Source organism: Harpia harpyja, chromosome 6, assembly GCF_026419915.1.
Source record: "Harpia harpyja isolate bHarHar1 chromosome 6, bHarHar1 primary haplotype, whole genome shotgun sequence".
Classification (NCBI taxonomy): domain Eukaryota; kingdom Metazoa; phylum Chordata; class Aves; order Accipitriformes; family Accipitridae; genus Harpia; species Harpia harpyja.
Window position 1 is genome coordinate 70,770,747 of NC_068945.1, and position 26,197 is coordinate 70,796,943.

Below are 26,197 nucleotides of genomic sequence, written 5' to 3' on the forward strand. Positions count from 1 at the left end.
CCACACAAGGATAAATAAGTAAAATAAATTACCCATAGACACCTGATAATTAGAGAAATTGCTTTCACAGCTAAGCCAAGTGAAACAAAACTGCAGGCAGGTCATGAAAAATCCAGAGCAGGCCTGGCAAGCCTTAGTCCTGAGGCCTTGCGAACTCAGTGCAGAGCCTATGGCAATACCCAATGACTACAGGGACTACAGAGTCACATCGGAAGCAGGAATACGAGTGCATTTGAATGTATATGCTAACACATGATGAAGACAGCTGGGAGGTGAGGGAGATTGCGCTTCTTAGACTTCATGAAATCTTTGTGAACTTCATGAAGTTCAAAAAAGCCAAGGCCACGCCCCTGGATTGGGGCAATGCAGACTAGGAGGTGACGGGATGGAGAACAGCCCTGTGGAGAAGGACTTGGGGCTACTGGTGGATGAAAAAATGAATATGAGCCAGCAAGGTGTGCTCACAGCCCAGAAAGCCAACCGTATCCTGGGCCACATCACAACAAGCGTGGCCAGCAACTCGAGGGAGGCGATTCTGCCCCTCTGCTCCGGTGAGACCCCACCTGGAGCACTGCATCCAGCTCTGGGGTCTTCAGTATAAGACAGACATGGACCTGTTGGAGCAGGTCGAGGCGGCCACGGACATGACCGCAGGGCTGGGACACCTCTCCCGTGAGCAAAGGCTGAGAGAGTTGGGGTTGCTCAGCCCAGAGAAGGCTCCAGAGAGACCGTACTGCAGCCTTGTGATATTGATATATGAAGGGGGCTTATAAGAAAGACAGAGAAAGCCTTTTTACCAGGGCCTGTAGTGACAGGACAAGGGGCAACAGATTTAAACTGAATGAGGGCAGGTTTAGATTGGACACCTCTAGAAGCGTTCAAGCTCAGGTTGGACGGGGCTCTCAGCAACCCGATCTAGTGGAAGATGTCCCTGCCCGGGGCAGGGGGGTTGGACCAGGTGGGCGTTCAACCTCCCTTCCCCCGCGAACCACCCCGAGACTTGGCAGCCCGTAGGACGCAACGGGGCAGGCCGCGCACGCCCAAAAGAGCCACACTACCCCAGCCACCGTCTCGCCACACCCCTAACTATGCTCCGAGAGCCTTGGCTGATTGGTTGCTTCCTTGTTAGTGGGCGTATCCCCAAGCCCTATTGGGGATTGGTGATTTTGTGCCATGTTGCAGGATAACCGTGGCGCCGACGCGGCTGCTTCGCCGCAATTAGCTGATGATCACGTCGATCTTCCTGTCTCCGTAGCTGACTGGCTATGCTCCTGCTGGGAGGCGGGGCCGCGCTGGAGGCGGAAGCCGCTGCGGAGTGTTCCGGTGCTGAGGTGGCTGGGGGCGGGGTTGACGTTACAGCCACGGAGCCGTCGCTGGGCTCGTCAGGAGTGGGTCGTCGGCAGGTCAGTGTCTCCCCTCCGCCTGTCGGTGTTCTCTTCTCGTTGTGTGGGCTCGGCGCTGTCGCCCTGCTCTCGGCAGCGGTCCCGGACCGGGCTCCTTCCGCCGTGCAGCGCCGGGACACGGCTGCCAGCCCCGCTGGGAGCGGCCCCGCCGGCCTGCGGGGCCCAAGGAACTGGGGCGGGTCCGCAGCTTCTTGGGGTCCAGGGCGGTGAGGAACAGTGGGGCGGGCTGGGCCGGCGACGGCCCTCTCTCTCCCGGGCTCCGTGGTCCGGCGGGCCCCGCCACGCCGGTGCCCACGCTGCGACCACGCTGCCTTTCGCCGGCGGTCTGACCGCGGTGCCCAGATGTAACCGGTAGCGGAGCCCGTTCTGGGAACGTTTCTGCCCTGTGAGGCCCGCCGGAGGCATTGAGGTCAACTAAGCTCTCGTGGGTAAATTTGCGGGACTGGCAGGGCAGCCGTGCGTTCCTGTAGCTGCGTCGGCGCTGGCTTCCCCTTCCCTTCGTGGAAGGTTGTTGCTAGCTCCTGAGGTCTGGGATTGCAGATGACAGCAGTGGTCAAGATGTGATGCGCTCCTTTGATCCTTGTCTCTTTCAGAGCACCTTTGCACAGCGTGAGAGGTTTGGTCCAGGGCTTGTGTACAGCAGCAGTGCCTTCAATGCCCGTTTGCCTTCAAAAGAAGGGAAATGCAAAGAATTAAACTTAATTTATGTATAATAAACTTATAATAGAATAAATCAGGGCAAAAACACTGTCAAGTCTTTCTTCCCTGTGGCTGATACCTAGATGCATGGATTTATGCACTGCTTATTACTCTGAGGCAGACAGTGCTGTGACTAGTAATGGACTTAAGCTGTTCGGGTCAGTAAGGGAATTATATTTCAGAGTAAAGGAGCCTCTTCGAGAACACCACTGGTAGTCCCAGTGTTCAAAGTAAAGTCTCACGAGCAAAAGTTCATTAGTCATAGGAATGCTGAGCGAAACATTATTTTCAACTACAGCCAGAACACAAACTATACTGGCTTACATCATGAACACAGTGCAGGTCTTCTGTGTTCTGCTATTAATTACAAAATTGGAAATCCATACCAAAGTCAGTATGACCCTGAAAGAGCAATAGTCTGTCTTGTCTCCAAGAGCTGTACTGTTTACTTTATTTGGGTGAGGCAGTGGAACAGTGAATAGCCTCTGTCCTTTTGTGTTTGTCTACTTCTGTTTATGATGAAATTGGCCAGCATTGTATAATGCTTTCCTGCTATAAGCTCAGAACTAAATACGAAGTGCAAGCACTAGGGTATTCCTGCCACAAGTCCTTGAGGCTAATTCGTATGACAGCTACCACCTTGTGCGTGGACTGTTGGCTTTGGGACAGTATTTAAAGCTATGTTATGCTTGTTCCTGGAATTATTCTCAGGGAGGGTTCAAAGAAGACTGAGCCAGGGTCTTTACAGTGGTGTCCAGTGACCAGATGAGAGGCAATGAGCACAAACTGAAACACAGGAGGTTGCCTTTGAACATCAGGAAATGCTTTTTTACTGTGTGTGTTACAAAGCACTGGCACAGGATGCCCAGGGAGGTTGTGGAGCCTCCATCTTTGGAGATATTCAAAAGCTGTCTGGACACAATCCTGGGCAACTGGCTGTAGGTGGCCCTGTTTGAGCAGGGACATTGGACCAGATGACCTCCGGAGGCTTCTTCTAACCTCACCCATTCTGTCATTCTGTGATGAGATCCTCCCTGAGCCTTCTCTTTGTTGTCTTTCACTGAATTTGCTCCAACAAGTTCCCACCTCTCTTGTTCTGGGGAGCCCAGAACTGGACACAGTACTCCAGATGTAGCCTCACCAGTGCTGAGTAGAGAGGAAGGATCGCCTTCCTCCTGGTGAAGTTCCTAATGCAGCCCAGGATGCTGTTGGCCTTTGCTATGAGGGTGCATTGATGGCTGTGGTCGGCTTGTTGCCCACCATGATTCCCAGGTCCTTTTCTGCAGAGCTGCTTTCCAGATGGTCTGCCTCCAGCGTGTACTGGTGCATGGCATTATACTTCTCCAGGTGCAGGAGTTTGCATTTCCCTTTATTGCACTTCATGAGGTTCCCATTGGCCCATTTCCCCCGCCTGTTCAGGTCCCTCTGGATGGCAGCACACCCGTTTGTGGGGCATCAGCCACTCCTAGTGTCAGCTGCAAAGTTGCTGAGGGTACACTCTGCAGTGGTATCAGCCAGCTGCCTCTGCACTTCTGGGTGCATCCTGTCAGGCCCGGTGGACTTGCGTATGACCAGTTTGTGCTCCCTAGCCCGGTCCTTTTCCACATAAGGTAAGTCGTCTTTGCTCCAGACTTTCCATCAGGTGTCAGTGGACTGGGATTCCTGAAGCCTGGTCTTGCTGCTAACAACTGAGGGAAAGAAGACAGTGAGAACCTCAGTCTTTTCTGTGATCAGGGCCACATTTAGTAGTGGGCCTATGTTTTCCCTGGGCTTCCTTTTGCTGTTATAGAATCACTTTTCATTCCCCTTCACATTCCTTGCCATATTCAGCTCACCTGAGAATACAATTTAAAAGTGAGTTCAAAAGACATGGATTTTTAAGGCTTGAGTTCAGGTTATTAAAGTCCATGCCTGTGCAAATAGGTGCAGACAGGCCTCAGTTCCTCTGTTTGCATTTTGAGGAGGCCAGCTGTGAGCCAAGCCCAGCAAGGCATATTAGCTTGAGCTCAGTATTGGGTTAATGTAGCCAGCCTGGACAAATGCCAGGGAATTTTTTCTCAACGTAGTCCATGTACACATGCTTGAAATTGTAATGCCTGTAGCATGCAGGTATGCGCTGAGCCCCATACATATTTCTGGTTACAACGGATGTCTGCAGATGCCTAGATTCTACTTTTTTTCCATATTTCTAATACCACTTCTAATAATTCATCTATTGGTTCTATCAGTCCTAAATCATGTTATCTTATGTTACCTTACATCACATCTCAAGCATATATTGTACATTTGTGACTTTAAGAAGCTGTGGCCTAATGCTCAATAGGAAGATCAGATCTATCCTCTTCAAATATTGACGACAGTCAGAAAGAGGCATTTTTGCATTTGAATGACTGTTTTCTAAAATGTGCTTTTACCACCGCCAAGACAGCAGGTTCTGTTCCTCCTTGGGGCATTGTGGAGGTGGTGGTTTACAAAACTATAAATACTTTATTATTCTTAGAATGAACCAGGGATTCCAGGTCTTTAAATGAGTCTTTTATATTACCAGCTTGGTGAATAGTTGATGTTGACAGAAGGAATTTCTCTAGTAGGAACTGTAAAACTATATTATTCTGGAATTCCATGCCTCAGTCTCACCCAGGGCCAGCTGAGAAGTAAGCAAAGTACTAGTACTTTTTTCACTGGCTATTGTATTGATACAGAATGTGGACAGTCCTGGCTTTCTGACAGTATGCTTCTTGAGTAGTTTCATCCTCTGGAACTCTTTGCAAGAGACTGTCTGAGGCCCAGCTTCTTCTCATGTCTTTTTGCTTCACTAACTGCTTCTCGAGCATTTTATTCTGTAGGCTGAAGAGACTAAGCCCATGCCATAGAGCATAAGAAACCAGGGCATGTCTCTGCAAGAACAGGAAAAATCCCCCAAACAGGGAAGACTTTTCACTTTTTATGCTTATTGCAAATGACTGACTGTAATAATCCTAAAGTGTACTGTGTAGGATGAAGAATGGGCTTATTTCTTTACTGTTGGATAAATTATTTTCCTCTTTTTTTTTTTTTTTTTTTTTTTTTTCCCCTCTGTCAAGAGTCTTGGTTCATGCAACCTGTCGGTACCCAAGAGATAAAAAAGAATGACTGAAGGATCTGCGTATGACTGCCCTGCCTTGGAAACCTCTTTACTACTGAATAAGCAGACCTACGAGTTACTGAGTGCATGAAAGAGGTTGGTGTTCACATGCCCTTTTCTGCTATTGATACTCTAATGTGCATCGTGACATTTTCTGCTACTGCAAAATCAGGTGGTTAGAAGGTGTGACTGCTACAGAAAAATAATGCACTACTGTTCTCTCCATTGTCAATATTTCCACAATTACTAAGATAAAGGAGGTCAGGAATGAGTGCAGCCAGCTTTAGAAGCCTACCTCTAGCTAAACAGAGACATCTTGTCAACAGTAAAAGGTTCCTGCAGGAGGTAGAAATAAACGGATGCCTGTAATCTTGAAAGCAGACGACGTTTATTGCTAAAACACACACATATTTATAATCACATATTCTGCAGTCACTGTACACGCGCACAAGCATAAAATATGATTGGTTATATCAACTCTGTATACGCGCATAAACATAAGACATAATTGGTTATACCAACTCCGTACACGCGCATAAACATAGGACATAATTGGTTATACCAACTAAAACACGCGAAACTTGTCTCAGTCTAATTGGTCAAGATAAACTGCCAAACTGAGGTTCTTTGTGCCAAGTTCCCTTTATCATGGAATGCGCACCTGTGTTCTTCTGATTGGCATCTTTCTTTTTTTGTCTTCTTGTTTATTCTGTTCAAGGTCTTCTAAAGGCATCTGAAATGCTCTTGCGACCGCTAGCTAAATATGTGTCCACAATTCCCCCTTTTTTTGTTTTTCGTCAATTAACACCTGCTGTATTGCCCTTTGCAAAGATCTATGAACACAATTAATTAAACACGGTAAAAGCAACATTATACCTAATAAAATACATAAGAATAAAAGAAACCCCAATTTTTAACAAAGATACAAACCAACTCCTAAGTCCCCATCCCACAGCTAAATGCTCTAAGCCGAAATGACAGCTTTCTTAATTGCGTTAAAGCTCTTGCAGCTCCTTCTTGCCTCTGCAGTTCTGTTATCTTGTTTATTAATTGCTCCACTGTCCAAGTTCCTCCTGTCCATTGTTTTTCTGGTGGTTCAAAGTCCTTTCATACTGCAGCTGTCACGTACTCTGGCCCACTCATGCTAACTGCAGCCTACTTATGCTGACTCTAAATAATCAGGCTCAAAGAAATGTCCCCCCATTTTCCATGAAATCTCCCACAGATTCCGTTTGATGGAGATAATTATTGTAATGTAAACCTGATCTTATGGCTAATGTGAGTTTGCCTAGTTTCAGTTTGCACTATTGGTGTTTCTTTTAATTTGTACAAATTATTTTGCCATTTACAGGCATGGACTTACAGTTGCGATAGATCTATAGCTTTTCTCTTAAGAGATATGTCAAGTGTCACATGTGACCCTTCTTCATAGAGTACTAGAATGATTTAGGTCTTAAGGGACCTTGGGAGTTCATTTGGCCAAACCCTCTGCACTTAGCTTGGCTAACTTCAAAGTTAGATCAGGTTGCTATGAGCCTACTCCTATTTTTATCATCTTCCCTGTGCATAGTTCTTTTTTCTGATTGAAATTTCTTATGCTGCAACTTGTGTCCACTGCATCATGTCCATCTGCTGTGCACCTCATAAGAAGTGTCTGGCTCTGTCTTTAGCTACCTAATAGGCGATTATAGGGAAGACAGCAATTATATCCCCCTCCTTACCTGCTGTTCTCAAGGCTGAACAAGCCCAGCATTCTTAGCCTTTCTGTATATCTTATAATCCAACCCCAAACCATCCTGGGGGCTTTCTGCTGTACTTGCTTCAGTTTGTCCCTGTTATTTTTGTGTATCAGGGAGCTTGAAAGTGGACCCTGTACTTCAAATGTAATCTTACAAGTGCTGAATAGAAAGGAATAATTGCTTCCCTCAACCTGCTGGCTGCAGTCTTACTAATACAACTCAGTACCTAGCTGACCTTCTCTGCTGTGAGAGCACACTGCTGACCGATGTTGAGTTTATCCACCAGCGTCCGTAGGTTGTCTTCTGCAACACAGTTTTACAGCCATTTGGTCCCCAGCATATGTTTGTTCCATCCCAGGTGTATGGCTCTGTATTTGCCTTTTCTGAACTTCATGATGTTTCTATCCATCTGTTTCTCTAGCCTGTTGAGATCCCTCTGGCTGGCAGCTGTCTGCTTAGGCTTATCAAATGCTCATTACAGTTTGATGAACTTACTAAGGTGGATTGCATCCCATTGTCTGGGTTAATAATGGAGAACTTGGATCAGCCACTCTCCCCAAAATGGCAAATTACGTATTGCTGGCTGGTACTGCTGCATTTTTCTGGTTCTTCACCTCCACTTGCTGGATCAGTTTGGCTCCTGAATTTCAAGGAAAGGAAAGGTATGCTAAGCAGCAGACGGGGAATATATGCTCTCTCCAGACTATTCCCCTATGTCGAGGTCCTGTCCTGTCACATATGTGACATGCAGAGGTCTCATCATCTCTCTAATGTGACACACTTGCATCTACTCAGCAAACATCAGGGGTGAGTTCACCATTCCCACTACTTAGTAACAGAAAGCTTCTTTTATGTACTTACAGGACATGTTTGGCCTGTAAAAAAGTGACTTCATTTAAGAATCACTTACTCTTCTTTTGAGTAAACTGAACAGATCATGGTTCTGTAATGCCATTGTTAAGAAAGATTAAGAATTACCTATGAGGGTGACTTGAAATCTGGTATAAAAATGTATTTTTCAATCATACATGTAGAGTGGTAAACGTATCTTCATGTGTCTTAACCAGCACACCCTCTGCTTTTATGTTCAGAGAGTCTGGCTGCGTTTGTTAACATGATCATTTCTTTATTCCTGAGGTTTTACTTTTGCTTATCTCTCTTAGCAGAGGAGATGTATTCCCTGTAAGCCTGGTCACCTCTATAACATTAAAGATCAGCATGAAGGGATGCTTATTCTTCTTGGCAATTTTGACTCTGTATTCTGACTTTTTCTTTTGTTTTAGTCTGAAGATGCTGAGCCGTTTGTCGGGTTTAGCAAGTACTGTTTTACAAGAGCTGTCAGGTGATGATGGAGATGCAGTTACTGAATCCTCTATTGCTGTAAGTACAGTGTTATTTAAAGACTTTCAGATCTTACTGAGCGCTAGTTTGGGGAATGTGAATCATTTGACTGCAGTGAGAACTGTTTCCTGCTTCTTCATTGCTGAGCACTAGAATGAGCTGTCATTCCACTCTGCTTCTCCTATATTCCTAACCTCTTAAGTCAGCACTTTTGTGGGGCAGACCATAATCTCCTTAGTTTCCACATCTCAAGATGATCCCAGAAAACAAACTAGAATTAAGGTGAAGAAGGACTGTTATGAGTACTAATGATTCTGTGTAGCAGAAAGGGGAGCTCTGCATGATTGCGTGACAGTGGAAGGCTTGATCTGTATGTTGCCCTTTGGCACTTGAGATGGTGGATAGTGTGTGAGTGGTAGAGTGTTTCCAGTGCCACTCTTTTCAGATTTGCTCATGTCGTGTTCATCAAAGGTGCTCTCTTTTTGAGTATTGGCTCATGGGTATCCTGAGGTTTCCTCCTGGTATCGCCTAATTGTGTATAGTTCTATAGGCTGCATGAAATGCTTGCAAGTAACAGAGTGCAGCATTTAGGAGTATGAAGATATCATCTGGATGCTATGCTGCAGTCTGTTTAGACTTTTTTCCTCCAGAGCACTCATTTCACTGTTTCAGGTACAAGCTTTAGAGCCAGAAGCAGAAAGCATGGAGGAGGCACCTGAGGAGCTATTGGAGCGCCTAGCCCAAACAGAAAAACTAGTTGTTCAGCTGAAGGATTTGATCCGAGAAAAGGATGCCCTGCTCCAGCAAAAAGAAACTGTACTCAAGGTATCATTTCTTTCACCGAGGACCTGGGAGCAAGAGTAAAATGCTGCTTCAGCTTTCTGTGCAAGCCAGTCTCTAGTTTCTTTTGAACATCTGAGACACCTGTGCTACTAAATGCATCAATTCCAGAGAAGTATTGGAATCCAAAGAATGGACCCTAACCCAGGAGATGTAGTATAGCATCTGTTCATTGTTCTGAGGGGTAATTCCTTCTAGAGTAGATAAGTTACATCCAAGTTAGGTAGCATTTTGTCTTGGAGCTCCTCAAGGCCCCTGCAGATTCCTGGTGGCTCTAATAAATACTAACATCTTTTGTGTGAGGTTTTTCTTTCCCCACTTCAGAGTGTTTGAGACAAAGAGTAGGCTGTGCTGCAGTCACCCAGCAGTCCAGTGGGTTTATGGCACATAACCAAAGATACATATTGCTTACTTTGAAGTGTGACATGAAAGAAAGTGCAGTTACTTGCGATAGTGTTGAGGGACTGCATATAGTAGAGGAAGTCAGACTGACTTTGTACTAGGTGCTAGGAGAAGTTGCTTGCGTGATCTATCCCTTGAAGAAAAAGTACTAGAGCAGAAGCTAACTATTTTGCTGTGTATAGTGTTTCAGAGCAAATTTGTTTCCTGGATGTGTTTTAATTAGCACTGTTACGGGGGAGGCAGGTTTGGACAAAGAACAGCAGACTGTCAAATTATGTAACTTTTCCAAGTGGTGCTTTCAGGGTGATAGCACTGGAATTTTAAGTGCAGTCAGTTTGTATCCTTCTTTTACAGGAAGAGCGAGAGGCTGCAGATGCTAAGCTGATGAAGCTTAAACTTCAGGCCAAAGCCAAACTGGCCTCTCTGAACAAACGCATTGAGGAGCTGACAGAGAAAGGATCACCATTGCCTGCACAGACCTTATCAGAAGAGCAAGCGTATACCAAGGTTGGGAGAACAGGGCTACTTAAAAGATGTTAGCCTCTACTGATAATCTGGTACCACCCTACAATTTAGGTCCCAGTGAGCTAGCAGGTCCTATCTCTCTTGTTAGCAGGACAGTTACAACATTCATAGTTTCAGCAAGGATGTCTATGCTGTAGGAAGCCAGTCTGTCCAGCTTCCTTGTACTGCAGATGCCCTTGGAGTGCACAACTTGATCTCCTCAAGGGTATGAGCTGGTTTCACTTTGCATACCTTCAGTAATCTGTTGTAGCTAAGTTCTTTCCTGCAGAAATCACATGTCTATCTGAGCTGTAAGTTTCAAAATGTTATCTGTCATGTGAGTACAGTGAAGGAGAAGAAGGTTGGCTGAAATACAAGAACAACGAGGTAAGGAGGTCATTAAAATTGAAAGGCAGTAACTTAAATGTAAATATATATATTTTTTTTTTCCAGCCATGTAGCTTCCTGTGCCGCCACAAAGTTTTATGGTTAACAAGCCATAATTGTGTAAATCTACGTAAAAAATGAGGGGAAGGTGTCCTGTATGAAGACATTAAAGAAGCTATTAGCTACTATCTAGAAACTCCCACTGAGGCTGGTAATTTTTGAAAACTTAAAATTGTTCTGCTGACCACATAGTTTTCTTTAAAAAGTTAGTAATATTAGGCAAGGGAAATGTGATAGAAGTCCAAACAGATTGCAGGGCATCAGATGACGTTCATTAAAGCAGAGAAGGTAAGGGTTATTTGAAACATTTTAAAAAAAATTAAAAGATTATAGGAAACATTAAAGGGTGAGTGTGAGAGCTGTCAGGTGAGAGGTGACTACTAATAGAGTAAAGATTGGTTCTGTGACCTGTGCTTACTATTTTTGATTGATGGCATCATAAAATCATAGAAATGTGCTACTGTAATTCACTTTACAATACAATCTTGAGAATCTTTCTCAATGCAAAGCAGCATTTGGTTTTCGTACAGGAAGAACTGGATGATCTTGAAGATTGACGCAATATAAAAATAAAGGAAAATTTAATAAGTGCAAGATCAAGCACTTGTGGTATCCTGCCACTGTATACTGCAAGGCCATGAAAAAAAATCCCCCAGCTGCAGAGGACAGTGAAGGCCCTGGAGGCTGTTTAGCTATGTCACTTTGCATTGCTGTCCTGCTGCTGAGGCTTTTTTTTAGCTTATTCATACGTAGCATGTGTAGAGCTGTGTGCTGTTACATTACTTTGTGTAGACTTGCTGTTAGGGACTAGTGAGTGTTCTTGCTTCAAAATTGAAATTTATCAGTTGAAGAAGGCAAAATGAGACAAAGCTTATCATCAGTTAATCAATGTGATGTAGATTTTAAACAGAGGCCTACTCTTTTTTATGTAAGGCAAACAGTTATCCTTACAACTATTGTACTAAGAGTGGCAAGGCCTCGTGTGGAGTGTTGTCATTTCTGTTCACCTGAAATTAGGAAAGATAAATTGAGAGCAGCAAAAGAGTTTCCATTCTCTGGTCATGTTAGTAGCTGCTTTTACTAGACACTCAAAATAGCTTGGCTATTTAGTCAACCAAAGGCAGAGAGGAAACATAATTTCTGTCTACAGTTGTACGAGGAAGGTAAGCACCAAGAAAGTGGGAGAACAGTTAAAGTGAAAGGACAGTACTGACAGGTGAATGGATGGAAGTAAATTAGCCATTAAGAAAAATGGCCTTCTAATTAGAGGAATGAGGTCTTGATACAGTCTCCAGTGGAAATGGTGTGGACCATTGCCTTATTGGTGTTGAGTTAGAACATCATTTAAGAGGTATGATGTTAGGGCAGTTACCTGCAATATCATGTATTTGACCCAGAAAGCACTTTTCAGATACTTTCTTTTAAGGTTAGACCTCCTGAGAAGCTATAGATTCCTTTATTTACTTATGATTATTTCCCTAAGTAGATGCTGTCTTGAGTAATGGTGATGTTTCCTAGACAGATACCCCGTCATTTGAAGATGAAAAATTTAGGTTAGGGTTGCACGTTGTGTTGAGGTACCGAGCATTAGTGTTTCCTTTTGGAAATCGTGAGGGGTAAATATAGCAAAGGGCTTTTTTTTTTTTTTTCTCTCCATGATGGGGTCCCCATGGGAAGGCTGTATTTTAAATATCTAATTGGTACTATTACTTCCTGGGCTTTTAACAGAGTGCCTCATTTTCAGCAGAATCGAAATATCAGCTTATGTCTTTTTATTAAGCAGTTGGTATATGTATACAGAACAATTGAGGCTCCTCTTAAACTTTTAAAGTGGGTAAACACAAATTATGTTCAGTGTAAGAGTATACATTTTGGAAGAACATGATATTTGAAAGCTTGGGCTCTGGGAACTTTGTGACTGTGCTACTGTCCTTAATTGTGGTAGTCCATGTAGTGGCCAGTGTGCAAGGGCTTTATCAGAAGCTTTTCCAAATCCGACTGTAAATATCAGTCCTGAAAGCTAATCCCAAGTAAGCAAACTAATCCACCCATCTTTCCCCCCTAGCAACTGCTTTGCCCCAGCCTTATAAATTATGTATATCCCTGGCTTCTTAAAGCTTCCTGCACTTCTGTTGTTTCTTTGTTTTTCCTGTCTTACTTCTAAGCTTAAGTGCAATTAAAGCTTTCCTTGTCTGTGTATTCAGCCTGCTTCCAAAGACATTGTCTGTAGGTGACATCTTTTGAGGAACAGTAGCTTCTTAATTATTACACTGACCTGTAAGTCCTTCTAAAAGCCTTCATAAATTTTTCAGAATGGGTTTAAAGGACATAGATACTCTGTAGACTCCATATGTTAATTGGTGATCTTTGATTCAATACCTGTAACAAGGAAAAGGAGAGAGATACGTTTTGTATATATTCAGTTAAAAATCCCCAGCACTAAGTGCTTGAAGTAGTTGGGAGTGCTGAGGTGATAACAGTAGAAGGATTCTTTTCTTGCTTCTCAGTGACAGTGTTGATACGCTGGACCTAATATCTGACTCTGTGTTAAGTAGGTGTACAGCTGTGGCATTAGAGAATTGCCTGCCATACAGACAGTCTTTGAGAGACAAAAAAAGAGTGCAGGCGTAGTGTGATAGTATGTCTGAGTAGACATAGCCTAAGCACGTTTTATGGGAAATGTTGTCTGAGTTTAAATTTCATGGTCATAAACGGTATTTTAGTGCCTCAGAGTGGAGTAGAACTGATTATTGTTTGCATGTTCCCTTTGCTTATTTCTAACAAGTTCATTGCTATAAATCGCTTTAGTCTAAAGAGATTTCCATGAGTGTTTTCTGTGGTCTAGAATGTTTAATGTCTGCCCCTTTGTCATGTGGAGAATATTCTTCTATTGCTAATTGAAAAATATTTCATTTCTGGTGTTAGAGAAATCTGTGAAATTAAAAAGCCTCACAAATCAAGGTGGTAATATCATAGATTACATGTTATGTTTTATTTAATAATATGATTTACCTTAGTTTATATGGTAAGCATTCATGGATAATTGGCCATTCCAAAGTGATTTGATACTTCCCAGTTAAAGACATCTTGTGCATATCTACAAAGAAATAGGGAAAATAGTTACTTAACATAGGACAACTTCATTTAAAGAAACAAAGAAAATGTAAAGTTAAAAAATTAAGAAATGTAGTAGAAATAAGCATCTGGTTAGGAGTCAAGAGTGCAGTAGCATTCTAATTTTTTTTTCTTTAATTGTCCAGTAATACTGATTAGTTTACTTTCTTCTGTTTCTTTTCTTCTCACTTCTTTCCTCTTGCAATGTCAGAATAACCAAAATACAAGTGAAGGGCATAGAGATGAAGCCGAAGCACTGAAAGAGCAGCTCAGGGAGCGAGAGGAGACTGTTCAGGATCTGAAGGAACAGCTGGCTCTAGCCAAAGTGAATCTGAAAGATGCTGAAATCAAGTATGCAACACAGGTACAGAAAAATGTTTCTAGTCATCAGTTTGTGTATGTGTCTCTGTTTCTCACCCCACCAGTTACACTAGCATGATAGAATAGAATAGTTCAGCTGGAAGGGACCTACAATGATCATCTAGTCCAACTGCCTGACCACTTCAGGGCTGACCAAAGGTCAAAGCATATTATTAAGGGCATTGTCCAAATGCCTCTTCAACACTGACAGGCTTGGGGCATTGACCACCTCTCTAGGAAGCCTGTTCCAGTGTGTGACTACCTTATTGTTAAAGATATATTTCCTAATGTCAAGTCTGAACCTCCCCTGATGCAGCTTTGAACCATTCCCACGCATCTTGTCTCTGGATAATTTAAGAGAGACAGTTGTTCCTGAGGACATGCTGCTGCTAGGGAATATGGCTAAATCCTGCAGCCTGACAGAGGCAAGGTTGCCAAAGCCCCATGCCCCTCAGTTCAGCCAGTAGCATGGCTGAGAATGTGTTCCCAGCATGCATGCATGTACAACTCCTGCATACCGGTATAGATGGCCAGCCACATATATAACACAGACAGAAGCACCTAGCACTCCCGTGAACACAAACAGCGCCAACAGCCTCATGCTGTTCCCCTCTGTGGCAGCTTGGATTAGAGAAGAGTAAAAATATATACAAATGTACATTCTGGGTCTTGCCAGCAGCTGTGCTTAGACACAGTTTACCCATAACTGGCCCCTGGATCCAAGTCTCCCCAGTTGCTGGCATGTAGACATGCAAAGCCCTGGGGCCCACAGCTCCACTCCAGCTGCTGGTACAGACACATTGTTCACACGCATGTACACAGAGCTGGCTGGGACTCCCCTGGTCCCTCCAATGACCAGCCCTCCTGTGCTGCTTGCTTTTAGAAAAATGCGCGCATGAGTGCACGCATGCGCGTGCGCACACACCACCACACCTAACCAGGGCTCCCCTGCCCCCTTCAGTAGCCAACCCCCTGTGGTCTTATCCTTGGAGAGACACGGACACACACGTGCACCCTGACCAGGACTCTCCTGGTCCCTTCTGGTAGCCAGCCTCCCTGTGTTCTCACTCTGAGACACACAGGCATGCACATGCACGCAGCTGACCAGGACTCCCCTGATCTCTCTGGTAGCCAGCTTCCTTAGAGATTCACACATACACAAAAGCAGGTCTTCTCCTTAGAGACCCCCCAAGACCCTGTGGTCTCTGGCAGCTGGCCAGAACTCCTCTTGTCCATCTAGTAGGCAAGTCTGCCTGTGGTTTCACCCTTGGGCACCATCCTGGCTCCCAGGCTACTTCACCCACTTGCCAGCTAGTCCAGCTTGATACTTGCTAGCAATCATACCTTCACTTGCACACTTGTACTTGTTTGTGTTTCTGGCACCGTGTACACACAGGTCCTCTGACCTGTGGTTGCACTGCAGTTGCTGGCACTGAAGTTCACTTGCTCTAATCTCTCCAGTTGCTGGCACCATGGACACACAGGCCTTTTGACCCACAGTCTGATTCCAGTTACTAGCACTTAGACACCCCCCCCCATACACACACAAATGCACACTGAATAGAGACTCTCTCCCACAGTGAAAGAGTTAAAAATGGTGTTCAGTAAAAGGACAGGACAGACTGCTGATCAGGTGCAGGGCATGACCAGACAAGCATATTGAGCAGCCACTGTTGACACAGGTGGCCTTTTTTAATTCCCTTATCCTCTATTTTTTTGGTTTTGTTCCTCCCCAAATCACCTAGGTCCATCCATTTCCCTGCCTTTGATTCTTCCTCTAAACATTCCAGAAGTCTTTCGCAATCCCAAAATTCTCTTCACCTGCGTCCCATAATATATCCTATAGCCCTAGGCAGTAACCACCCTTGGTGCAAAAGGTGCTCTGCTGTTAATTCATCTTAATGGGTTTCACACTTGGACAACGGGACCGGTGGCTCTCTGAGGAGGGGTGGAACAGCCCCTGGAAGGACCTGGACAGGGTGTCCCCTGAGTCAGAATTTGGGTTCTTCCCTGCCTGCCATTGCTGTTCTGTGACAGGCTTTGGAATAGCTAGGGCAGACTGTTCTTTCAGCTCCCAGACCTGCTGTTGCCTCTCTGTGTTCTACTGTGGATGTGCAGAGGGACTTTTTATCACATAATGTAACAGCTGTTATGTTACATTGTATTTATTTATGGAAAGATTTTTGTTAATACTCTGAATTGCAGGTTTAGGTTTTGATCTGTGACTTGGGCTGCGTCCTATACAAATAAAAACCCAGAAGTTTTATGAACTTGTAATTATAGTGATCGTATCTTTTATCATGCTGCATATTTGTAGATGAAATTCTATGGGTTTTGCTTTCTGGGATCTGAAATATTATCAGTTAATATATATGTATTAGTAGGATAAAGTTACCGTTTGACCAAAGTGACATATAGGATTATCAAGCTGAAGACCTCATCACACACATAATACGCTGGTGCGTGTTGAAAGCAAGCCTGCATGTCTGTCAAGCTCATAACCTTGGGTTTTTTTATTTTGTGGCTTATGTTTTCAGCTGAGCTCCTTGCAGGAAGTGATTCAGGAGAAGGAAGCTCTCCTGGAAGAGCAGGTTCACCAGCACCAAGCTGAATTACACAAGATAGTGGCCCAGTCAGATCTGGAAGTAGAGATGCAGCAGGTATATCTGATATAATAATCTTATTATGGGAGGAGAAAGGGAAACAAATTTTACCAGTCTCAAGACACCCTGAGAGAGCAGTTCTCATCAAAGTAACTGAGAAGGGGTGAGAAGAGATACGATTTGATTGTTTGGTGGTTTTGGGGATGCTAGTTTGGACTTTCAGAGTCCTGGCTTCAATCTGCTGATTTGCTATCAGTTGAAAAGAAAGCATAGTTAAAAAGAAGTATTAAAGTATTGTGCTCCGGTTCCCTGTTTGTAGAGCAATGGTGAGCTCTTCCTACTGCACCAGGGCTCCAGAATAAGTGTCAACAAAAATGAAGTTATTCAGGCTATTAAAGTAACTGTGTTATGAAAACTAGGTGTATGGATGAAACCAGGAAATCTAGCCGCCTTATGTTAGCCTCCCAGATACTGGTATAGCACTCTCTCTCTCGCAGAACCTGCGTACACTTCAGAGAAAGCTAGAGGAGCAGGAAGCAGCTCTGCTAGGACGAACTGAGGTGGTAGAATTGCTGCAGCAGGAATTACGTACTGCTGAACAACAAAACCAGGTACCTTTTCATGCTTTGCTTATTGCTTTACTCTCATGTGCAAGTGGTGGATGGGGCTTTTGTCAGTAGCTCAGAAATCACCAGATTAGCTTATTTCTGGCACCAGGTTTCCAGAATGAAATCAGCTGGGGGGCTCCCTCAGGTCAGGTTTTAGAGCTGCAGGTCTGTATGCATAGCTTGTAGTAGGTCCAGCCAAACAACGGGGATAGGGACGCTGCAGCAACCATCTCTAGTAACCCAGATTCTGGGCAGGTGGACAGGGACAAAATCTATCCATACTCCATGCCTCTGACTGATACATTCGAAGCCATCAAATACACGATGCATCACCTAAGACAGAAGTGCCTAACACAGTGCTGCTGTAGCTACACTGTTTCTGGACTGCAGTATCCAGACCAGATCAGAACATAGACAGATATACTTTGGTATGTCTTGCTAAAAACTTCCTAATATGATGACACAGCTTCTGGAGTGGTATTGGCTCTCACTTAATCATTTTGCAGCGTAAAGAGAATGAGATCAAATCTGTGCATATATGACTATATATACATGTGCCCCTTGAGACAGGGTTTAGTATGCAATCTCTTAAAAGGCTTGTTTGCAGATAAAGAGTGAGTGTATTTTTAATTTTTTTCCAATATCTGAACTTCTGAAAATAATTCTCCATCCCTTTGGAAAAGGCTTATACTATATCAGTCTCATGTTAGTAAGCTGCACAATCTCCAGCCAGTCTAGTGCCGAACCTCACTTTGATAACTTTTACGCACTCATGCATCACTCTATTTTCTTGTCCTGTGTGTCCCAGCCAGGCACAGTGGTGGGGCCTCTTACCACCAGGAAGAGGTGAAGAACCTCAGTGAGCTGACTTGTACTCACTACTGATTACATTGCTCACCAGTGTGTTTCATGGAGTGGTGGCATGGATATTTTCATGGCTTGGTTGTTGGGGTCCCCAACTCCTCCCTTGTGTCTTTGACTCCCCTCTTGCACATTATGTGGTCAGAGGGAGACCTTGGTACACATATAAGCTTGAGGCCACGTGGCTGAAGCTCTCTTCCTACCTATAACGAGAGCTCCTCATCAGCCACCTGGTGAAACTAGCTATGCTGACTGTCCACAGCTCCAGGAGAAGTTTGACAAAAGGAATTCTGGCAAGTGTAGGGTCTGTTTCTGTTCCTTGGTTGTCTTAAATCTCTGGTCAGTGTCGACCAGCTTTCTGGTATCTTTCTTGAAACAGTGGGTACTGTGTGGAGCACTCTGTTACCTCCAGTTTCCTGTTTCAGCATTTTTGACTCCCTATCACATACACGCTTTGGTTCTGTTTTTTAACTGTACTCTGTAATTGTTGAGTTCCCCTTATTTTGTTGTAGCCCTTCCTCTCCTTTTTGGGAAGCTTTCTTTCCTCCAAAAGAGAACTCATGGCCACTGTTCTATTGTTTTGTTCCTCTACATCCCCCTGCTCTAAATTAAGACTTATCTTTTCTTTACCAAAATTGAGAGTTCTTGTTTCACCCAGCATTGCTTTCTTGCAATTTGCAAATAGTAGGGCAGTTTCTTTGTAACAAATTGAGATTTCTGCCATGTTTATTTCCTCCTTTCTGCTACTTAGATGTTTGAAAAGGATTTAATGACAATTTTAAAATATAATTCGGGTACTTTGCTTTGGCAAGGTATTGAACTAGTTGAGAGTTGAGTTCATTTCCATATCCTTTTACAGATACTCCTAGATCAGTGCCAGAAGATGGAAGTGGATCTAAGCTCCCTGAGGGATGTGCTAGATGCAGAGAGACGAGAGTCTCAGGATCTCAGAGAGAAGGTGGAGCTGGAACTAGCTGAGAGGAAGCTGTCCTCCCATCGCTTTCAGGAGGAGGTGCAGTGTCTCTTGGAACAGCTGGAAGAGGCGAGAAGAGCACAAGATGAATTAGAGGTGAAGTACAAAGACCTGGAGCAGAAACAAAGGCTGGAGGTGGAAGAGAAAAACCTGCAGATCCATTGTCTTAAGGTGGCTGAGCAAGAGCTGCAATCTAGCCATGCTGCCCTTGTAGCTGAAAATGATCAGCTGAAACAGGATGTTGACCAGCTGTTGGTGTTGTCTGCTGAAAACAGTGCTACAATACAGAAACTACAGGGTGAGCAGGCACAGCAGTTTGGTGAAGCACGTTCTTAAGAGCCTAAGGATTATTGGGTTGCCTTCTATTTGGCTTTGTTTTTATAATAGCTCATGAGAAAGTCTTGGTATAACAATTCATAATTGCCTAGGAACATAGGAGTGGTTGTACTGTATCAAACTAAAGGTCTCTAGTGCGATCCCACCTTTCTGTCTTTGGCAGTGACCAAAGCCAGTTACAAGAGGAGGAGCATAAGACTAGGGCAGCATATGTGGTGCTTGCTTTGTGCACTGTCCCAGCCTATAATTTTTTGAGGCTTATGGATTTCTTGAGCCAGATGTAGTTTTTAAACTAATTTTAATAACTCATTGGATTTTTTCCATCAACTTATGTAAGTTCTTTTTAGATGTGCCATATTCTTCAGTGTCTGAATTTCTACTGAAATTATAAGTAAAACAGCCAAGGAAAGCAAAGCGTACCATTTTCTCTGTAGGCTTGTATTTGAACTAATAACATTGATCTTGCCTCAAGCTATTATTTCAAATTGATTTTCTTCCAGCTCCTTTACAGCTCAAAACTGAAGCAGTGACTAAGAGATAAGGGATCTCATATACTGTTGTGCATATGTGTAAACTGGATATATTTCAGCAAAAAAGGCAAGAATGCACCTTAACTTCCTTTTTTCCCCTCCATTAGATGAACTTGTACAGAAATGTGAAGAATTTGCCTGCTATCAGAATGAGCTGAAATCCCAGTCAGTAGTGCAGGTCTCTGAATTGAAGAAACAGGTACGATCTTTTCTTACGAGTCTCCTGAAGTTTTCCTGTATGTTAAGGAACTGAAACAGAATGAAATGTTTGGAAGTCCTTTTTTATGATGTATTGCTTAAGAAAGGCTTTTATGGGTTCTCTCAGCTGATGGGCAGACATGTTATGACTATGGAAGCCTGGAAAGAGGAGTCAATTTGAGTAATTTAAAAGTTGCCAATTGATTTGTTAAAAGGTTAACTGAAAGATCAAAGACTAATGTGTTTGCATAAACTGTACTGAAATTCATCTTTCTCCCCTCCATCCTGTGTTTAAACAGGATGGAACAAATTCACAGGAAAAAATAATAGATCAGGAAGACAGGAATGGGACTTCACTCCTACCCACAGAAAACTTGGAAAGACAGAAGACTGAAGGTAGTATGATTATCTTACCTATTTTAATATTCTTCAAATATTTAAGAATTATCCTTGCCTATTTTTAGATAATAAACATATCCATGGTTACTGGTTCATTATGCTTTTGTTGCCAAGATCTTAAAAAATACTATATAATTCTTTCCAGTGGTTAAAGTGGAATTTAATTCTAAAGGGAAAAGGAACTATTTGAATCTCAGACAGTGAACAGACTGACAGAAACAAATAAGTAAACTGTCTGGAATTATTAGAAAGACTGGGCTGTGCATCATAGGCCTGCCTGCATAGTGTTGTCTTGTGATATGAAGCAATGGTTGGTGTTTAGGCCATGAGACAGAGTGGGCAGAACTTGTTACCTGTATGGTTCACTTGCTTCATGTTCCTGCATGGATGATCCATAGTGATAGGTGCAAAGAATGCGGGGAAGACATGAAAAAGCTAGGGTGAAGGCAAGGATGGTAATATGGGATTGCAGGCTTTTCCAGAAAAGGGTGCCAAGGCTAGCTTCATTGTGATAGGGCATATTAAGTTCAAAGAATAGTTTTGGTTTATTGGATTTTTTGTTCCATTAATGTTGGTTATGCTTAAGGATGGTAGAATAAATTTTGTATTCCAGGACACTGTGCACTTGCACATTCTTAGATTGTAGAAAATAAGATATAACTGAAGTAGTAGCTCCTCCCTGATACAAAATGCTGACAATCTGCAGGTGGTGCTTCTGGAGACATTATTTTTGATAGCTTTTGCTGAAACAGTAAAGGGCCCATACATATGCCACATTAAAAAAAAAAGACAATTAATTTGGTTTTGAGTGTCTAGGCACGTAGACTGGTAGCAGTAATATCACCACTCTATCAGAATTATAGTATAAAAAGAGGGTTCCCACATTTTTTGACTTTAGGGTGTGGTGCGCTATGGCAATAGGCTGTCTTGATTTTTGCAGAAATAAGATTCCTTTTGCTTCCCATCATTCAGAGTTATACCCTCTTTGTAAGAATACTGGTGGGGGAATAATCACCAATAAACCGGATTCCTGCAGTCCTAGAACATCTCCCTTCTCTTTTTTTTTTTTTTTTTTTTTTCCCATGGACTCAGAAATGCAGGTCTTTAATGGACTTCAAGACATCATTTAGACTCATAGAATGGTTTGGGTTGGAAGGGACTTTCAAAGATCACCTAGTTCCAACCCCCCTGCCCTGGGCAGGGACATCCTTCACTAGATCAGGTTGCTCAGAGCCCCATCCCACCTGACCTTGAACACTTCCAGGGATGGAGCATCTACAACTTCTCTGGGCAACCCAAAGAGAAGAAGCCCTCTTGAAAGGCTGCAATAAAGCCTCCCTGAAGCCTTCTCTTCTCCAGGCTGACCAACCCCTACTCTCTCAGCCTTTCTTCATTGGAGAGGTGTTCCAGCCCTCTGAACATTTTTGTGGCCCTCCTCTGGACTCACTCTAACAGATACATGTCTGTCTTGTACTGGGGGACCCCAGAACTGGACACAGTACTCCAGGTGGGGTCTGACAAGAGGAGAGTAGAGGGCAAGAATCGTCTCCCATGCTTCTTTTGATGCAGCCCAGGATATGATTGGCTTTCTGGGCTGCAAGCGCACATTGCCAGCTCTTGTCCAATTTTTTGTTTATCAGTATCCCCAAGTCCTTCTCTGCAGGTTGGCTCTCGATCCATTCACCCCCTAGTCTGTATTGCTACTGGGGATTGCCCCAACCCAGGTGCAGGACCTCGCACTTGTTTAAAGCCCTTACGCCTTGTCCTGTCACTACATGCCCTTGTAAAAAGTCCCTCTCCACCTTTCTTGTAGACCCCCTTTAGGTACTCGGAGGCTGCAATAAGGTCTCCCCAGAGCCTTCTCTTCTCCAGGCTGAACAACCCCAACTCTCTCAGCCTGTCTTCATAAGGGAGGTGTTCCAGCCCTCTGATTATCTTCATGGCCCTCCTCTGGACTCGCTCCAACAGGTCCATGTCCTTCTTATGTTGGGGGCCCCAGAGCTGAACGCAGTACTCCAGGTGGGGTCTCACAAGAGCAGAGTAGAGGGACAGAATCACCTCCCTCAGCCTGCTGGCCACTCTTCTTGTGATGCAGCCCAGGATACGGTTGACTTTCTGGGCTATGAGCACACATTGCTGGCTCATATTCAGTTTTTCATCCACCAACACCCCCAAGTCTTTCCCCACAGGGCTGCTCTCAATCCACTCATCGCCTGGCCTGTATTTGTGCTTGGGATTGCCCCAACCCATGTGCAGGACCTTGCACTTGGCCTTGCTGAACTTCATGAGGTCCGCACGGGCCCACCTCTCAAGCCTGTCAAGGTCCCTCTGGATGGCATCCCTCTAGCAAATCAACTGCACCACTTGGTGTGGTGTCATCTGCAAGCCTGCTGAGGGTGCACTCAATCCCACTGTCTATGTTGCGAATGAAGATAGTAAATAGTATTGGTCCCAGTATGGACCCTTGAGGGACACCACTCGTTACTGGTTTCCACTTGGACATTGAGCCATTGACTGTAACTGTGCCCACAGCCATCCAGCCAGTTCCCTATCCATCTAACAATCCATCCGTCAAACCTGTATCACTGCAGTTTAGTGGTAAGAATGTTGGGGGGACCGTACCAAAGGCCTTACAGAAGTCCAGCTTTTAATCTGATATCATGCCCTGAGTTAAGATTGAGTATATCCAAAATGTACCTGGAAGGCTTTCATCAGCTTTCTTAAAAAGCAGGTCCTTCCTCCACTGAAAGGAATTCCACGTGAAAAATGCAGTGACTTTTAGAGCTTCACTGTCATGTTACTTAAAAGGTCTTTCCCAACGCATGCTTACCTGAATGTTTACTTCAAAACAAGCTTTTTTTGTTGTAATTCTGTTTCCAGTATGTGTGTTGAACACTTGGTTACTGACATTTTTTAACATTTTAAACACTGGGAGATGTAATTTCTTAAAAAAAAAAAAAAAACAAAAAACCAACCCAAAAAAATCATCATCTTTCAGACTTCCTCTGTAGGTTCTTGTAATGGTTTAACCCCAGCCGGGAACTAAGCACTACGCAGCCACTCGCTCACTTCCCCCCCACCCAGTGGGATGGGGGAGAGAATCAGAAAAAAAGAGGTAAAGCTCGTGGGTTGAGATAACAACACTTTAACAGGATAGTAAGGAAGAAAATGATAGCAACAATAATAATAATAATAATAGGATTGGAATATACAAAACAAGTGATGCACAATGCAATTTCTCACCACTCACCAACTGATGCCCGGTTAGTTCCCGAGCAGCGATCTCCCCCCAGGCCAACTCTCCCCAGTTTATATACTGGGCACGACGTCACGTGGTATGGAATATCCCTTTGGCCAGTTTGGGTCAGCTGTCCTGGCTGTCCCCTCCCAACTTCTTGTGCCCCTCCAGCCTTCTTGCTGGCTGGGTGTGAGAAGCTGAAAAATCCTTGACTTAGTATAAACAGTACTCAGCAACAACTGAAAACGTCAGTGTGTTATCCACATTCTTCTCATACTAAATCCAAAACATGACACTATACCAGCTACTAGAAAGAAAATTAACTCTATCCCAGCTGAAACCAGAAAACAGTTCTAAATACTTTTATACTCCTCTTGATCTCCTGATGACTTTCTAATTTGTCGGTCTTATTTAAAGCGTGATGCCTAAAACTGCCCACAGTACTCCAATCCTAACTTGAGTAGAATGAAATAAGGATTTACATATAGTTACCTTGTATTTTGATTTGTTAAGCAGACCTCAACAAATGCTTCCAAACTACTTAACTATCATTTTCTAAAATACAAGCACTTCTGAAATCTTTGTATGGTCTTTTAATTTTCATGGGCTTAGCAGTACGTTATACCATTATATCTGCTGCTCTCTTTACTAGTCACATGGATTCCTTAAACTTCTCTTGAAGCAGCTCTTTGAGTGACTGAATGTCTCTCCTCCTGCTACATAAGAGACCTTTGGATTTATCTTTTTTTACTTTGCCCTCTACACTAAGAAGATAGACAAGAATTAGGTTAACAGTTGGACTTGATGATCTGAAGGGTCTTTTCCAACCTAAATGATTCTGTGATTGTGTCATCTTCAGGAAAAGCCTATGAAGTTCAGCCAATTTCAAAGAAAGCAAACGTCTGGATTGAGAGCTAGAGATTGCTTTTCAGAGTCAATGTACAGATAATTTAACATTAGATATAAGGCTTTCCCTAGTTCACTTAGTGGAAGAAAACGTTGTTCAAAGACTATGAATTGATAAAGGAAAGCTGTTATCACAGAAAACGGACAGACTGCTTTCCAGATGTTAGAATTCACAACAACGATTAATCTGAACCTCCTCAAAATACATAATACTTCTAACTTAGCAAATACCATTTTGTATAGTCGATTGTATATAAAAAAGAGTTTAAAGGGGCACAAAAGAAAACCATATACTGTATGTTAATGCTATATTCTCTCTGCATACTCAGAATTGGAAAGTACAAAAATTCTTATCCCTAACAGAGCTGTTTAACTTGATCCTGAATTTTATTTTGCATATATATTAACATATGTTTCATATCTATCATTGATAGTTATGCGTTCACAAAAGTGGAGGCTGTTTTTTAATGCTTCTAGGTAGGTTTATATTTCTGGGGAAGAAAGACATATAAGTTGTTTTACTGGCTCTTATACTAAAAGGCTGAGGCATCACCTCTAATAGAATTAGCTAGAACTGAGATGAGTCACAGGATAATTTACATTGGAAGGGATTAAAGGCAGATTTTAGTGCAGCTTCCTCCTAGAAGCAGGATCAACTGTGAGATCAGACTGGGTTGCTCAAGCCTTTATCCAGTCAGGTCTTGAAAACCTCCAATGACGGTGACTGCACAACCTCCCTGGGCAGCCTGTTATGACACTTGACTGTCCTCATGGCAAAAAAAGGTCTTCATTACATCCAGTTGGAACCCATTTTGTTTCGGTATATGTGTGTTGTCTTTCGTCCTCCTGCCTTGCACGATTGTAAAAAGCCTGGCTCTGTCTTCTCAATAACCTCTTCATAGTTGGAAGGCTGCTTTTAGGTCTCCCCAAAGCCTTCTATTCTCCAGGGTAAGAAAACCTTGTTCCCTCAGCCTCTTCACACAGGGCAAGTGCTCCAGCCCTGTGACCATCTTGGTGGTCTTCCGCTGAACTTGCTTCAGATGATCAATGTCTTTCCTATATTGGGCGTCCAAAACTGAAGCAGTACTTGAAATGCAGTCTAATGAGTGCCCAGTAGAAGAGGATAATATCTTTGATTGATCTGCTGGCTAGACTGCTATTCATACAGTCCAGGATGCTGTTGACCTTGTTTGCTGCCAGGCACACTTGCTGGTTGATGTTTAGCCTAATGTCTAGCAGATCATCTTCAACCTTTCTTGCAGAGCTGGTCCCTAGCCTGCATTTCTGGGGTGGAACTTTACATTTTTCCTTTCTGAATTTCATGAGGTTCCTGTTGCCCCATTCTTCTAGCCTGTCTAGGTTGCTGTAAATGGCAGCCCTGCCAGTGAGGGTATCAGCTGTTTTCCCCCACTGTGCTGTGTTCTCCAAACTTCACTGTGGACTCTGCCACCTGCTGCACCACTTGGACAAACACGTCTGTGGGGCGGAATGGGATCCACCCAGGGGTACTGAGGGACCTGGCAGAAGTTCTCCCCAAGCCACTTTCAATTGTTTACCAGCAGTCCTGGCTAA

The 26,197-nt window shown here is 43.6% G+C and overlaps 1 protein-coding gene across 5 annotated transcripts in view; it reads left to right on the forward strand.

Annotated features, from left to right (window-relative positions):
• Positions 1-1,204: 1,204 nt before the first annotated feature.
• The window catches only part of GOLGB1 (golgin B1), a 52,799-nt gene continuing 27,806 nt past the window's right edge, over positions 1,205-26,197 (forward strand). For 2 of the 5 annotated variants that reach the window (XM_052788722.1, XM_052788726.1), the window contains exons 1-11: positions 1,205-1,403; positions 5,186-5,322; positions 8,249-8,345; positions 8,979-9,131; positions 9,903-10,055; positions 13,825-13,977; positions 16,511-16,633; positions 17,074-17,187; positions 18,905-19,316; positions 19,992-20,083; positions 20,382-20,478. In XM_052788722.1, coding sequence (XP_052644682.1) covers positions 8,256-8,345; positions 8,979-9,131; positions 9,903-10,055; positions 13,825-13,977; positions 16,511-16,633; positions 17,074-17,187; positions 18,905-19,316; positions 19,992-20,083; positions 20,382-20,478 — 1,387 coding nt within the window. In that variant the 5' untranslated portion in view covers positions 1,205-1,403; positions 5,186-5,322; positions 8,249-8,255. Of the gene's footprint in view, positions 1,404-2,789; positions 3,281-3,521; positions 3,713-5,185; positions 5,323-8,248; positions 8,346-8,978; positions 9,132-9,902; positions 10,056-13,824; positions 13,978-16,510; positions 16,634-17,073; positions 17,188-18,904; positions 19,317-19,991; positions 20,084-20,381; positions 20,479-26,197 lie in introns of those variants that run through there. The other 3 variants (XM_052788724.1, XM_052788725.1, XM_052788727.1) reach the window with 3 other exon arrangements.